Source organism: Alosa sapidissima, chromosome 5 (genome assembly GCF_018492685.1).
Source record: "Alosa sapidissima isolate fAloSap1 chromosome 5, fAloSap1.pri, whole genome shotgun sequence".
Taxonomy (NCBI): domain Eukaryota; kingdom Metazoa; phylum Chordata; class Actinopteri; order Clupeiformes; family Clupeidae; genus Alosa; species Alosa sapidissima.
Genome location: NC_055961.1, coordinates 35,139,807 through 35,154,186, shown reverse-complemented (window position 1 = coordinate 35,154,186; position 14,380 = coordinate 35,139,807). Strand labels below are relative to the sequence as shown.

Sequence of the window (14,380 nt, the reverse complement as noted above, 5' to 3'; positions counted from 1 at the left end):
GGAGGCAGAGGGAGAGGGGGAGGGGGCAGAGGTAGAATATTTATTCAGACAGATTTATTTTACTCCTCTGGTCTTGCCTTGCCGTCACTCTCACTTGCGGACACGGAAATCCACTCAGGCCCTGGCTCAGCTCTGTTTTGCTTTGCTTGGTTGCACTCAGCAAGGCAGCTTTTTAGAAGTACAGCGAATTGAACTGGCCTTCATCAATGTGTAGTTATGACGAGGACCATACACAAAACTATTATATGAAATAACATTACTTATAGTTTCACTGAAGGCAAAACACATAGTGATCATAAAGTCTGCATGAATGATCCCATTGGTGGCTGTGCAATTCAGAATGTATGGCTGCATTAGGCAGTCACTGTCTTCATCGTCATGGGAGCATGAGAATGCATTTCTTTTCTTCATTCTTCTTTCTTAAGAAGATTAAAGCACTGATTTATTGGAGACTGCAGTTAATACACTGGTGTGGTTTCGTTTTAACACCTTTTTAAAAATGTGCATACAATGCAGTCATGTGCTCTGTACACGGAACTGTTAAAACACAGGAAATTATTGGATTCTATAGTTGCACATATGGTTAAGTGTTCTGACACCTGCCTTGGAACGCTGGCAATAACCTTGACTGTGGTGTGATTTTCTTCTTATGGCCTACTGCCAGGCAGTGCTGCTCACAATAGCAGACACCTTAGCACACTTGTACTGTGCCGGTGCTGTAGGTTAAGACTTTAAACAGTTTGGCTCGGGAACATGGGCTGCAGAGCGGAGGGAGGAGCAGAGAGATTGTTGTTTGCTAATCTCCGGCTAGATCTGGCTGAATTAGACTCAGCATAGCAAAGCCTGAAATGTGGTTTCACACTGCCTTTCTTTTGGACTGCATCATAATATAGTGCAGCATCATTTCACTGCTATCCATTAGTTGGTGTGCTTTGCATCTAACCTTTCACTTTTAAAAGTCTGGAGCCCTTATCTTTTACTTTTCTGCCCGGTGATCTACAACTTAATCTACCCATCTTAATCTCAACAAATATCAGTTTTGCTATTGTTTTATTTTTATGAGTAACTGTTTCATGAGACAGAATAACTTAACAATGTAATATATATATATATATATATATATATATATATATATATATATATATAATGTAATAACAATATAAATGCCCAGCTGTAAAGTAGACCTCTCCATGGAAACTTGTAGAAACATGCCATCACTGGACCTTGGCCATGCTAGAAACAGAAGACAAAACCTCACCCCACCTTTCCTCAGACTACTTTTTAGTGACATCCTTGACCCAAAGTCACTTGTTCAAATATATATACGGCTGATAAAATATTGACAAGCGGCCTTCAGTGACAGACACACACACACACACACACACACACACACACACACACACACACACACACACACACACCATTGTTGCGGAATTAGACAGGGGGACTGGGTCAGGCCAAGCGCACATGACATGACGCCACCGAAAAGTGCAAAAAGCTGCTGGTGGGGTAACGTCATTCACAACCGGTCCGGCGGTCTGGGGTGCAAATGCCACAGTCACTTGGGGTAGCAGCGACCAATCACAGGCTGCACTGCAGCACTTAATGACAGTGGCCTCCGTAGAGGAAGCAACTCTGGTGACCTCTCCTTGAAAAATAAACACGTAACATGCAAATCTGCCATGGCCAGTTCCTACTAGGGGGACGTCAGTGTGCTCATGGGTCACTGGCACAGAGACAAGGAAGCAAACTCGCCCATGACGAAACCATTATGAAACTACTCTGCTGATGGATGCCAGGCTGAAATATCGATAATACTGTGAAGATTAAGGCTCCCTCACGAAGAAATTGGCAAAGATATTTTAACCATTAATGAATTAACCATTAACCATGTGTATTTAGCTAGACCACAAAAGTTCTGCAAGTTGCCCATATCCAAAAACAGTATATTAAACTTCATTGACATTTTATTTTAAGTTTTTATTTTTAGGAACTACTAAGCTAGAAAGTCACAAATGACCCAAATGTGGTGTAAAATAGTGCATCACAGGTGCATCAGGGTACCACAGCTGTACAACTGCGTTTTTCATTTGTATTATGCCCCGATCTTAAATAAAGGGCTTTTAATAACGTGATCCTGGTCTCCATTTAAGGCTTGATGGTCTTTTGGGCACCCACCGTCAACTTGAAGGCAGTGCTGCCACCGTTGACTTCAAGGCACTTAATCCTAACCCTAACCCTTGCCTAACCCTAGCGCCTTCCAGGCAGCGCTACGTTGAAGTTCATGGTGGGGGCCTAAAAGACCATAACTAACTAACCTATGTACTGTAAGTGTGCCTGAAGTCAGCCAAGCAACCTTGTTTTCAGTCTACCACATCATTTGTACATCAACTGTATTAACATAAAAGCTAAGGCTTCATTGCACACAGTGCATGAAATACACATCAGATACTACACCACACCACAGACGTGAAGCTGTTCTGTGCAGGCACCCTACTTACCAGGTGGCACACTGTAGCGCGCAGGGTCCGGCTGTGGCACACTGTAGCGCGCAGGGTCCGGCTGTGGCGAGGCCTTGCTGGGATCGCGAGGAGAGAGGCGGTAAGGAGTGCCCGGCCGAACAACCCCTCCATGGGCATCCTGCACTTCATAAGGCATGTAGAATGGCTTGCCTGGAAACCAAACAAACACACAACTGAATTCTACATTTCCCTTCAGAGGCCAAAGCTATAAACACATTGAAAAAATAACATTTGAAATAAAAACATCAATAAATCTGTGATGGTTGCATAGGAACTAACAGTTATCTAGGTTATATACAAAACAGTATGATTGGATACTTCCCTGTCTATGCCACACCCACATAGTGCATATCAACAAAAGAACTCCAGGGAAAGTTTTGAGAAGGTCACTTGAGTCATGTTTTCTGACAAACTTTGCCAAGGGTGATAAAAGCACACAGTTTACAATCAAGCGCCACTTCAAATGGACATCATTCAGTCTTACCCAATGCCTTCTTCAAGGCTAAATGAGGTCATCATTTTAAAAAGCCAAATCACTTCGAATGTTTGAATATGAATACTGTATTTTGCTCAAAGAAAAGTCCTGTTCACAACTCCAACACCCTTGAAGAGTCACAGTCCCTGAACCACTGAGACCAACTCATCTTTGCCAAAGGGACACATGGCTACATTCAAACAGTCAAGTGTCAGACAGGACAGACTGTTTTTAACAGATTTTAACAGGCACCTTGAGGCCATCTCATTGCTTACAAAGCAGTAACTGAAAAAATAAATAAATAAATAATAATGGTATATATGTGGGTGAAATCGACATTGTGCCTGACAGACATGAATTAAAAGTTGACAAAAAAACCCCCACTAATTACACAAAAAAGACCATAGACTGCCAAGAAATAGTGAATCTATGCACTGTGCACCGTACCAGTTAGCTATAGTAATTCTAGAGTTTTAATTCTTGAGTTTTAAAGGTTGTATCAGCGATTTCAGGCCAAAAAAAGGCCCAAACATAAATGATCACATTCATCTAATCTTTCCTAACGAACCGCTAGCTGCCTGCCCCATAAGCAGGCCGTCAAAAAAACGCGTCTCTGTAGGCAGCCTAGGCTCCGAGATCTGTACACAAAAACAATTGCTACCAACAAGGGTTGGCAACGCCTCAAAGGCAAAATAAAGTGTTTCAACCAATAACCGACGAGATGCGCGTTTAGGAGAGTTTTAATTGCACGGGAGGGAGGGGGAGAGAGTAGCGAGCTAGCTCTCTGTTTTGTTTGAACATCAACAGAAGTGATGTATCCCCGCTATCGCTGATACAACCTTTAAAGTAAAAGTAAACTAAACTGACTGGTATTTAGCAGAGGCTTTTAGCCAAAGCCACACAGACTTACAATGGCCTGTTGGGGATTCTACCCTGGGGCGGCCAACCATCAGGCAGCGACATACTGCTTACTCCAACACGCCTGCAAAATAACCTGGTACTGGAATTTGCACTGAAGTGGTTCTCACCTTCCCGGTCGAGCACGGTGGGGCTGCGCGTGGCCAAGCGGGGCCTGCGCTCCAGATCCACCTGGTCCTGCCGCTGCTTGTCGTCCTGGTGCGCCGACTCGTGCACCGCCTTGATCTGGTGCTGGAACATGTTGTAGGCACTCAGATGGGGAACGCCGCCAGGGCCGAACACACCTGGCACCTGGGGGGGTCACATTCAAAACCCCACATCAGAATAGAGGTCATCAACATAGTGATGGGAATCCATCAATATTAAAGACACAGAATAAACACATACTTAAAAATCCCAATTGTTTGCACAATGTGCGTACTGAAGTTAAGTAAGATGGAAATAAACACTCTCCGGAGCTGACATTCCATTCCAGAAAAGCCTTTTCTTATCCCCACACAAAACTGGCCCAGCAAAATACTGACCGCCCACTGACAGTGCAACAGTTACATAGCATGTTTCGCCCACCACCATAGTGATCTTTCTCCTGCAAGTCCACCGGACAATTTGCAATATTAACACCCCCAGCACACGGCTACATACACAGAATGCACAATCATAGTTCACAGGATGCCATGATTGCTGTATCCCCAGCGATACATGTTTTTATGTTCTCCTTACTATACCACATACCTCCAGCTCGGGCCATACCTAGATTTGTTTAATGAAGCAAAGATTGGACAAAATCAGCACAGAGTATTACACACAACCACCAGTGCATTGCTGAGGCTGATTGGTATGATTTGGTGGTGGTGGTGGGAGGTGGGGTTGATGGTGGTGGGTGGGATGCGGTCTGAACTCACTTGGTGGGGGTGGTGGTCTACATACGACATGCTCTGAACCCTGAGCCCTCCTCCCAGTCGCTCCGCATATCTGATGGAGCTGTGGGGGTTGTAGCTATGGAAACTGACCATGGGTGGGATGGCGGCGGCGCGCTCCTGGAGCTGCTGCATGTTCAGTGGGGACGGCATGGCAGACGACACCAACACCGAGCCGGTGGGGTTGAACATAGACGGCTTGTCGTACATCCTACAGGAGGGAGAGAGAAGAGAAGACAGTGGGGTGAGGAAGCTGGACCCACACAGAGAAAAACAGCACCTGCTTACAAAAGCACATACAAAATGGAGGATCTCTTGCTATCTGCTTTTAAAAAACAACTGTAGGAGACCGCCGCGTCGATCACTACAAAAACTGTTATTGCCTCAGACTGGAAATTATGTGACTGAGGCCCTTGCTTTGCGGTGGCAGGGCGCAATCAGACGGAGCAATTATCCCAGCTGGAAACCCTCCCAATCTCAGTGGTCCGATTAACAGAACATTGGCACAGTGATTACAGTTAAAGGATCATTTAATAAGAAACCCATTTCTGAGAAAAGTTCTTAGTAACTACTTATGTCAGTAACTAACTCTAACTAACTAATCCTATCTAATAGTAAAATACATCATTATTACATCAAGGTTGTGGTTACGATAATGCTGAACAGCATCTCAATGCAATTCACTGACAAGGCATCACTACATGCATCTGCACTTGTCTGACTAGCATGCTGCTGAGGTGTGGCTTGCTGGGATCTCGGGTCAGCATCACCCACCTGGGCTCCGTTTCCACGTCCTCGTCGGCGCTGCACGTGGCGCTGGAGTCGTTGTCCGAGTGTGGGTGCTCGCCGTGCTTGTCCAGCCGCTCCTTGGCCTCGGGCTCCAGCTTCACCTGCACGCCGCCGCTGCCGCTCATCTCCACGTCCTGAGGCTCGCTCTTGGTGTGCACCTGGGCAGCGTCGTAGCCGCCAGGTCCGGCTCCGCGGCCGCGCTCCTCCTGGGCTCCCGGCACGTCGCCGCTGGACTCCTCCGGGCTCTTCTCCAGCTTGACCCGCAGCTCGTCCGGCGGCACCTCCTGGCCCTTGGATGAGGCGCAGGCGTCCTGCTCAGAGGACGAGGCCGCCGCGGAGTCCTCGTCCCGCTGCGCGGCCATCCCGCCGGCTTTGGAGGGATCCGCCTGAGACGGAGAGGGAGCGCTCTCCGTGTCGGAGCTGTTGTCTGGACCTGTCATGGGGTCAGGGGGAGAGATGCAATAACATGAGCGGATATGTCCATCCTAGTGTCTGTTACGCGTCGGTTGCCCTTCCCCTGAACTCTACACGAGTGAATGTAATGCAAGAGAGCAGCAATGTTGAGCTTGCAGTCACATGAACACCTCCAATACAGTTACAGACACAAACCAAAGCACCAAGATCACCAGCAGGCCATGAGCTTGGGCACCAATCCACCCTTTAACTATAAAAGTTTGGAGGCTGGGCATCATAATGTAAGTTATGAGACTTTCCTGACACAAGAACAAAACCACCACCTCCCAAGGTCAATGCTATAAAAAAGGATTCTGCTGTTAGTTATCTAGGTTCATTTAACATGCACTCATGTATGATCCAGTAGGACTGAGCCATCACAGCAATGTGCTATACAAAACAATTTGGGTTATTGCTCTTCAAACCGACAGAAAAAGATACAAGAAAAAAAGAAAAAAAGAAAAAGTGGCCTCTAACTTTGCAATAAAAACACCAAACAGTAACCTGGCACCAGATGATCCACAACACACGATTAAAGAATATTCACTGTGACAGCAAGTAGGGCAAAGTGACATCCAACACATTACTGGATCTGCCCATATATCTCGCCCACCCCATCTCATACACACGTATACACACGCACAAACACACAGCAAAAGCTTGCCACCTGCCTTAGATCATGTTGCAGAGTCAAGCTATCCACAAGATAGAGTATCAGCGGCGTGCCAGCAGTAGGGAGAAGCCTCTGCTCTCTCCCCCACCTCCCTTGTGTCTGTCCCTTGCACCCTTTCTACCTCTCACGCCCTTCCTCCCTCCCTCCCTCCCTCCCTCCCTCCCTTCTTCCCTCCCTCCTTCCCTTCTGTTCAGAAGAGCCAAAAGTGCTGTAAGAGGAAGAGCTAACAAGTTCACTTCCACGAGCTGGCTGCAGCCAAAAAAAAAAAAAAAAAAAAAGTTATAACGTTATAACAACAGCATGCTGATACAAACAGGAGTAAAAAAAATATATATAAAAAGGGGAAATATGCTATTGTTCTTTTTTAAGACTCTGGGACTTGTGACCTCTAAGGCAAAAAGGTTTTGCAGACATTGACGACAGCCCAGGACCAGACAGCCGGCCAACCAGCCATTAGTCTAGTCTCACACACACACAGCTCTGGCAAGCCCCTATTTGAATATTCAAAACAAGACCCAAACAGCCAGCTTACGTCAGTCCATACAAGGGTGTTGGGAAAAAAATAGAAATAAAATATAGATGTGATGACACCGTGTGTGTGATGGTCTACGGCAGTGGTCTCCAACACGGTACCCGCAGGACGGCTATGAGGCACCCCCAGCGCACCTTCTAAAAATAGCCAACAGGTCGCCTGCAGATCACGCTCTAAAAACACGCTCCATTGTGAAGTTTTCAATAGATATTTAAGTCTAGACCAGAACCATTTTAAGAATGTATGTAGCCATACATCTGTAACATTAAATTTATATTGGTGATGCCTTACAAATTGTAGCTGTGTTAAGCATACACGCTGCTCGCATGCATAGACAGTAAAGGGGGAAAAAACTTGCTCGTCTGGTGTAGCCAATGGAAGCATATCTTTGCAAAAGTTCCAAAAGAACATGGAGACCCCTTGTCTACGGTGTGAGTATGATAAAGGAAGATACACAGAGAGATAGCAGAAGAGATAAAATGGACAGCAAGTGCCAATTGAAAATATGGCAAGAAAAAAAGAAAAAGTCTGAGAGAAGATGACGGATGAAAGGCTGGAGAGAGGCGATAGAGAGACTGCCAGAGAGATACATGAGAGAGGAGGAGAGAGAGAGGGAGAGAGAGAGGGATACAGGAGAGAGGAGAGACAAGAGAGAGAGGAGAGGGAGAAAGAGAGAGTGGGAGAGAGAGCGAGGGGGGGGGGGGGGGAGAGACCCAGAGAGAGGTACGGGCCAGAGGCAGCCGCCAGATCAAACGAGTGGTGCAGGCAGCGGCACAGTGTTCCTTGCAGCACGCTTTCTTGACTCTTCAAAGCCAGGGAACACTTACATAAGAAATGCCCCAGCAGTCAGAATTAGTGGAGATCTTTCATCTCGACGCGGCCCCCCACCCTTCCCACCTCTCCTCATCTGATCCCTTTTCGCTCTCATTAAAAGTACAGACAGAGGGAGGCAAGAGGCTCCTGACCCGCCTGGCTCCATTATGTGTTTTGGGGCAAATTTGAGGAATCGGGTGAAAGGGTGAAAAGGGTGAAAAACCAATATGTATTGATAAAAAGGTATTCTTAACAGAACTTTGTGTTGTACTTTAATTAGAGTAAACCTGTTTGTCTTAATAACAAAGCTCAGACATTAAAAGCCTTTTTGGCAGTGATGCATTTATGTCAAGTGCTAACTTGCAGCAGATAGGTCAAACATCAGCAACAACAATGACGCATTTCTTAGCGTCATTCATTTCAAACGGCTGCAGAATCTTTCTTGTTGCTGTTGTGATTTGACGTGCCAGCGTGTAATCATAATGAGCATGTGAAATGCTCAACTATTAAGCTGCTCACAAAAATGCTACAGCCCACTACTACGCACTAAATACCAACATGGCATTTCTACCACTCTAAAGGCCTATACACGTTTCTGTTCCTAAAAAATCGTAGAGAGACTGACCTTGATGTGATGTAGCTTAGACCAGGACCTTGGACCATCAGTCCTCTTTTTGAGGTTAATATTCTCCCCTAGAGTCTGTTTTATACACAGGTCCCCTCACTTGAGGACACACATGTGTGACAGTGTGTAAATTATGTTTGTCCAATCGTAAATTTGCATGTCTGTGCAAACCTTTGCCATCTGTCTGCTGCATGTTGGTACTAATGGGCAGATAATGTCTGGTCATCAGTAAAACATATTTGCGTGTGTGTGCGTGTGCGCACGTCTTGGGTCCCTCACCTTCACTATCTTCTGGGTTGTCCTCGTCCTCGTCATCATCTGCCGCGGAGGCTGTGGAGGTCATGCTCTCGCTCTGAGACACGTCCCGATCCCCTCTGTGGCCCCGCCTTTCCTGCACACAGCACAGCCAGGGTTGCACGGAGTCAGAACACAGAGCAGGACACAACAGCAACACACACACACACACACAAGTCTACATAAGTGGCCCATTGGGGAACCGTTTTCATTGTTTTCTGTTACAAGCAAGTGTAAAAGTGCATTCCAGGTTTGGTTTTCAAGGTTTGCAAAAGGATGCTGAATAGTTCCACGTTTAGTCTGATTATTCTGTGTCCTCTGTGACCTCTTAAACTAGTCACAAGGGCAGAATCCTATAAAATGGGGAAACTGAAATCACAATGAACTAAATCCACCCCAAGTAATCCTTAGGAATGGGAACGACTGTTTTTATCTGAAACCAGTTCACAAAATGCTAAAGGTAGTCAATGTAGGGGTACTGAGTAACAGACCAAAACTGGGGAACTGGACTCTGTGCCCCATCAATAACCCAGATGGATATGCACTTGTGTAACAGGATACAACAACAAGGAGCTGAGGTCTTAATGGAACATGAAGGAACACAGAATTGAAAGAAGAAAAATTCTAGAATCAGAACTCCATGTAGCTGGCATCTTCTTAGCAAACATAAACATTAGCATTTTTGACAACATACAAAAAGCTCACAATGGTCATGTTTAAAATAAGTGTCAATGTCAGGATGGCCGCAGTGTGAGGCTCACAGATTAACTCACTCAGCTAATGTGCGGCAGTGAGCGTTTAGAAGTTGGCAAGCTCTCTCTGTGTGCTAATGTCCCTGATGCAATAACCCGTAATGGAAACACAGAGCTGAGGCTTTTCTCAGGTGATTAAGCCAGAAGGAAAAGCTGTGGGGCTGGCCTCGGTCTTAAGTGGAAAACAGGCCGAGTCCCACGGCCTCCCTTAGCCGATATATCAAAATGAAACCAACCACAACAGTTAAATGACTACATACACCAGAACAGCTTGTTCCTTATGGCTAAAGCCAAATCTAGCATTTGCAAAAAAAACAGCACATTGACAATAAAGCAGTGTTTAAGCGCCTACCTGTTTGTGCTGTTGGAGCAGCTCCTCGAGGTTGTGCCGCCTCTTGTAGTTGAAATAGAAGTTCTTGCACTGAGCCTCGCTTTTGGTGCCCACCATTTTGGCAATAGCCGACCAGTTACGGCCGTGCTCAACCAAACCTGTAGGGGGAGACAGAGAGGGAGGGGAGAGAGAAAGATCACTGCACTGTTATGAAAGTGGGAGAGAAAGGGAGGAAGAGCCAAAAAAGAAAAAGAAAAAATAAAGAAACAAGGAGGGGGAAGGAGAAAAAAGAAAAAGAAAAACAAAAGATAGCTAGCATATCTTTTCCATTACCGAGTACTCCCGCAAGGCCAGTTTCTTCGAAGCAACTGGAAAAACAATCCACCAGTCTTCCAGACCCATGACCTTAGACACCCAGCACATCTCCTTCACCCTACAATCTGTCAGAATATAATCTCCCAATCAGCTTTAAAGGGGCTTAGGGTGCACAGTGGGAAGCAGTAGCCCATTAGCCTAACTCTGACATGAGGGTGTCATTCCTCGAGAGTGCCTGCTGCCACTGACTGCTGATGCTCATTGCTTCCCTTCGGCACGGTCCTCTAACACACTGGTGAAACAGTATGGAGCTAACACTGGCTACGCTAGACTGTGCCAACAGGTGTGGCTGATTTATCAGCGGGCGGTAATGAGGACATCTCTGATGATTACAGTTGATAGAGTTGATGAAGTTTTGGGATTTGGGAATTCTGAAGAGAGCCATGTTGACGACGTGCGTCCTCCACTTAGCATGGGATTAGTCCATTAGACTCACAGAGTTTTCTTTAGCAACAGTGACTAAGGAGAGGGACTGTAAACAGCATCACAGGAGAACGGCAACAGGTGTAGCATTGTGACTTCACCCTCTGTTATAATACAAACACACTGTAAACCACTAATGACAAGTTCTGAAAAAATCACATAAGCAAACAGAACAAGATGAAATGATAGCCTCCAGCCTTTTAAGCGTGTTCTTATAAGTAGAGGCATGCATGTGAGTGTGTGTGCATGTGTGCACGTGCTTCACTTCTTGGAATTAGCTGTGCATTGGGCGCTTGAGTAGGTCGCTGTGTCAGTGTGTGAAAGTGCACAAAGCAGCAGAGCTTCATGTGTGTGAGACCGCATACCATCCCACACTCCCCTCTGAAGCAGTCCAGAGCGGCCCCCGTTGTTGCTTGTGCTTTCAAGGCAGATAGATGCTACCACTTCAGAAACATTATTGGCTGACATTCTTATGTTCTATGGCTTTTTCAACCCACTCATATCCTTCAGCCAAAACCATTTTCCTCAAACAAATACAAGCAACAACAGACGTTAAGACGTTAACAACAAAACAAGCGTGAGACCTGTAAACAATTGGAGAGTGAGAGTAAACAGAAGCTTTGCTATCCCAGAGAAAAAAACACAGCCAATCTACAGCCTCACACATTGGGAATAAATCTGCATCCATATGGTCTTATGGTGTCTAAAGAACACCTCTATGGGAAACTTTGCTTCTGTTATTTAATAGATATGCCACCAACAAGGTCATACTCACAGGATTTCCCCGACTTGGCAAAAGGACAAATAGACTTCGAATCCCTTAGACTTTGTCCCCTCCCTTCAGTGCCTCAGACTGCTTTAGAAAATGTCAAAACTCGGCTTACAGTCAAATCATTCCCACATCAGATCCACGCCAAGTTCCCTTATAGTTGTCTCTAGACATCCATCAGAATAAACATCTGGCCTTGCAAGAATAGCAGCAGCCAGCACAACCATTATAATCAGGCTGAGCACCCTGTGGGAGGACAAGCCTGCAGAGGGCCATAGGGAGGAAGAGGTGGAAACCAACGACTGTTATGTATATATACACAGCCATTGGTAGAAAAACTCAGGCCCGATTTACGGAGCGAAAGTACGCATAGCAGCGGGCAGTCACCTATCTGTGGCAAGTCTCCATTTCAAGCACCTATTCAGCATCATCCTCATTGCTCCTCAGGGCTCCACCACTGGGAGGTGTGCTTTAAGTTACAGCAGGGAAGGATGGATGTCCGCGGATGACCTTGTTGCTGGCCGATGTAAAAGTATGGCTCATTAGGAAATGCATCCCTCCATTTGCCTAGGCAGGCCTCGTCTCGCATCAGCTGCACTGACAACTGCATTTGCATTTGCAGTCCAGCTGTGAAGCTGGGTTAGCCACCACTATATGTCTGTCAGAGCCATTGTTGCCCAAGATCAAAGAGCCAGATATGTTCCCCGACATTCAAGTGGGCCGACAGAAACTGACGTGCTCCAGTTCTTAGATCATTAAACAAAGACTTTGAAAAAAGAAAGCCAAACTCGCGTCTACCAGTGAAGTCCACAAGTCCCGACAAAATGCTGGAATGACTAGATCTCAGGCCTTTAAAGGAGACCTAACCCGTCATAGGCAGTTTGTTCAACTGTGGCATTCGACTGTGGCTTACTGTGGCCTAAGATGCACAAAGTGCATGTTAGTAAAGAGAAAAGGGGAGGGGGGAAAGAAGGAGAGGGGGTGGGGCAGCTATAACAGCATGCCAGTGAGGGCACAAGACCAATCGTGATTGACAGACAGAGCAAGAGGCAGAGAGAGTGGAATTGAAGAGGCCTACCTTTTTTGGCTATTTCCATCTCCTCCTCAGTCCAGCGAGACGTCTCTCCGCTCTCGACAGCTCCTGCAGAATCACAGGGAGAGGGAGAGACAGAGAGAGTGAGCCGGAGCAGTCAGCGTCAGCGCACGAGCGAGCAAACGAGAGAGAGAGAGAGCACGAGCGCGAGAACGAGAGACTGCCTGCACAAGAGAATGGGCTGCACTACGCTCTCCTCCTCCTCACGAAGCCTAATCTAATAATCTGTTTACATTCAGGGGCTGCTGGGACCTGCCTCTCTCTCTCTCTCCCTCGCTCTCTCTCTCTCTACCCTTTCCCTCATTCCCTCTCTCGTTTCGTTGCCGCACCAACCAGACGCCTGACCCCCCCCCCCCCCCCCCTCCCTTTCCAACAAGGGGAGGGCCAGTCAGCTGATCTCGGCTGAAACACTGGTGAGCACCACCTCCGTCTTTGGGAAAGGGTTTGAACAAACAGAAGCGTGCTCTCTCTCTCTCTCTCTCTCTCTCTCTCTCTCTCTCTCTGTCAAACACAAACACACACACACACAAACACACACAAACACAAACACAAACACACACAAACACACACAAACACACACACACAAACACACACAAACACACACAAACACACACAAACACACACAAACACACACAAACACACACAAACACACTCCCTCTCTTTCTGCCTCTCTCCCTCTCAAACACACACACAGTCTTTCTTTCTCTCTCACTCACACACAGATTAACATACTCTGAGCCCTCTGCATGTTCCATAACATCCCCTCAACTTGGCTGTTGGTGTTTCTCAGCCCCTCAGCTCTCTCTGCACAGCAGCCAGAAGAGGGCCTTCCACAACTCTTCGCTCTCCCTCTCCGTTGAACTCCTCGACACTGAGTAAGCATCGGGACAAATATAGCACCCCGTGAACCTTTGACATTTATGTGAATTTGTTCCCTGTGATGAGCTGATCCATCCACAGTTGTTTAGACGTCATCTTGGACGGAACGTATTTGACCAGGCCGAGGCTGCTGAAGCTACTCAAATAAATATTACAGTGCACTGCTGGCTCATTGGAGACTTGTTTGCTTTACCTGCTAACCCCTGATCCCCGGGCCACACAGCTCACATAACAGGGCTGTATACAGGCAACGCCTCGGCTATATGATACACATCTTGATGCTAGGACATTGAAATGATACATACGGAAACAGACTGGCACTAGTAAAGCTTCAGACTTCTATACAAAGCATCAAACACAAAGAACATTGTTTGCAAAACACAAATAATGTCACACCGACATAAAGGAGTACAGCTGTTTCAGGGACTGCTGTTGATGTTCCAGAAACTGCTTAAAAACCAAGGGGTACACTACACACATATTTGCATGAGTCATATTTTTTGTTGGTGTATACATTGATACCTTCAATCTGATCTGATATGAACACAATGTCTCAAACCTAGGATCAAATAACAATTTTTCCCTCCCGGAAAACAACACTCTCCAAGTCTGAGCGACATCTAAGGTTTAGGGCTGAAGCCTCTTAAGATGACTGCACAATGCACAGCTTTGCCTCCGTCCTCATTTTACGTCCGCGACGCAAGAAAGGCCAGGGCATATCCCTCACCCCAATCTTCAGCTCACACA

General features: G+C 46.4%; 1 protein-coding gene across 12 annotated transcripts in view; it reads right to left on the bottom strand.

The window, feature by feature from the left end:
* ncor1 (nuclear receptor corepressor 1) overlaps positions 1–14,380 on the bottom strand; it is a 71,285-nt gene that overhangs the window by 15,151 nt on the left and 41,754 nt on the right. For 8 of the 12 annotated variants that reach the window (XM_042091142.1, XM_042091135.1, XM_042091136.1 and 5 more), the window contains 8 exons: positions 12,740–12,802; positions 10,116–10,252; positions 8,997–9,108; positions 5,607–6,054; positions 4,818–5,043; positions 4,648–4,665; positions 4,026–4,206; positions 2,502–2,672 (listed from right to left, as the gene is read on the bottom strand). In XM_042091142.1, the coding sequence (XP_041947076.1) occupies positions 2,502–2,672; positions 4,026–4,206; positions 4,648–4,665; positions 4,818–5,043; positions 5,607–6,054; positions 8,997–9,108; positions 10,116–10,252; positions 12,740–12,802 (1,356 nt within the window). The remainder of the gene's footprint in view (positions 1–2,501; positions 2,673–4,025; positions 4,207–4,647; positions 4,666–4,817; positions 5,044–5,606; positions 6,055–8,996; positions 9,109–10,115; positions 10,253–12,739; positions 12,803–14,380) is intronic. The other 4 variants (XM_042091143.1, XM_042091145.1, XM_042091146.1 and 1 more) reach the window with 2 other exon arrangements.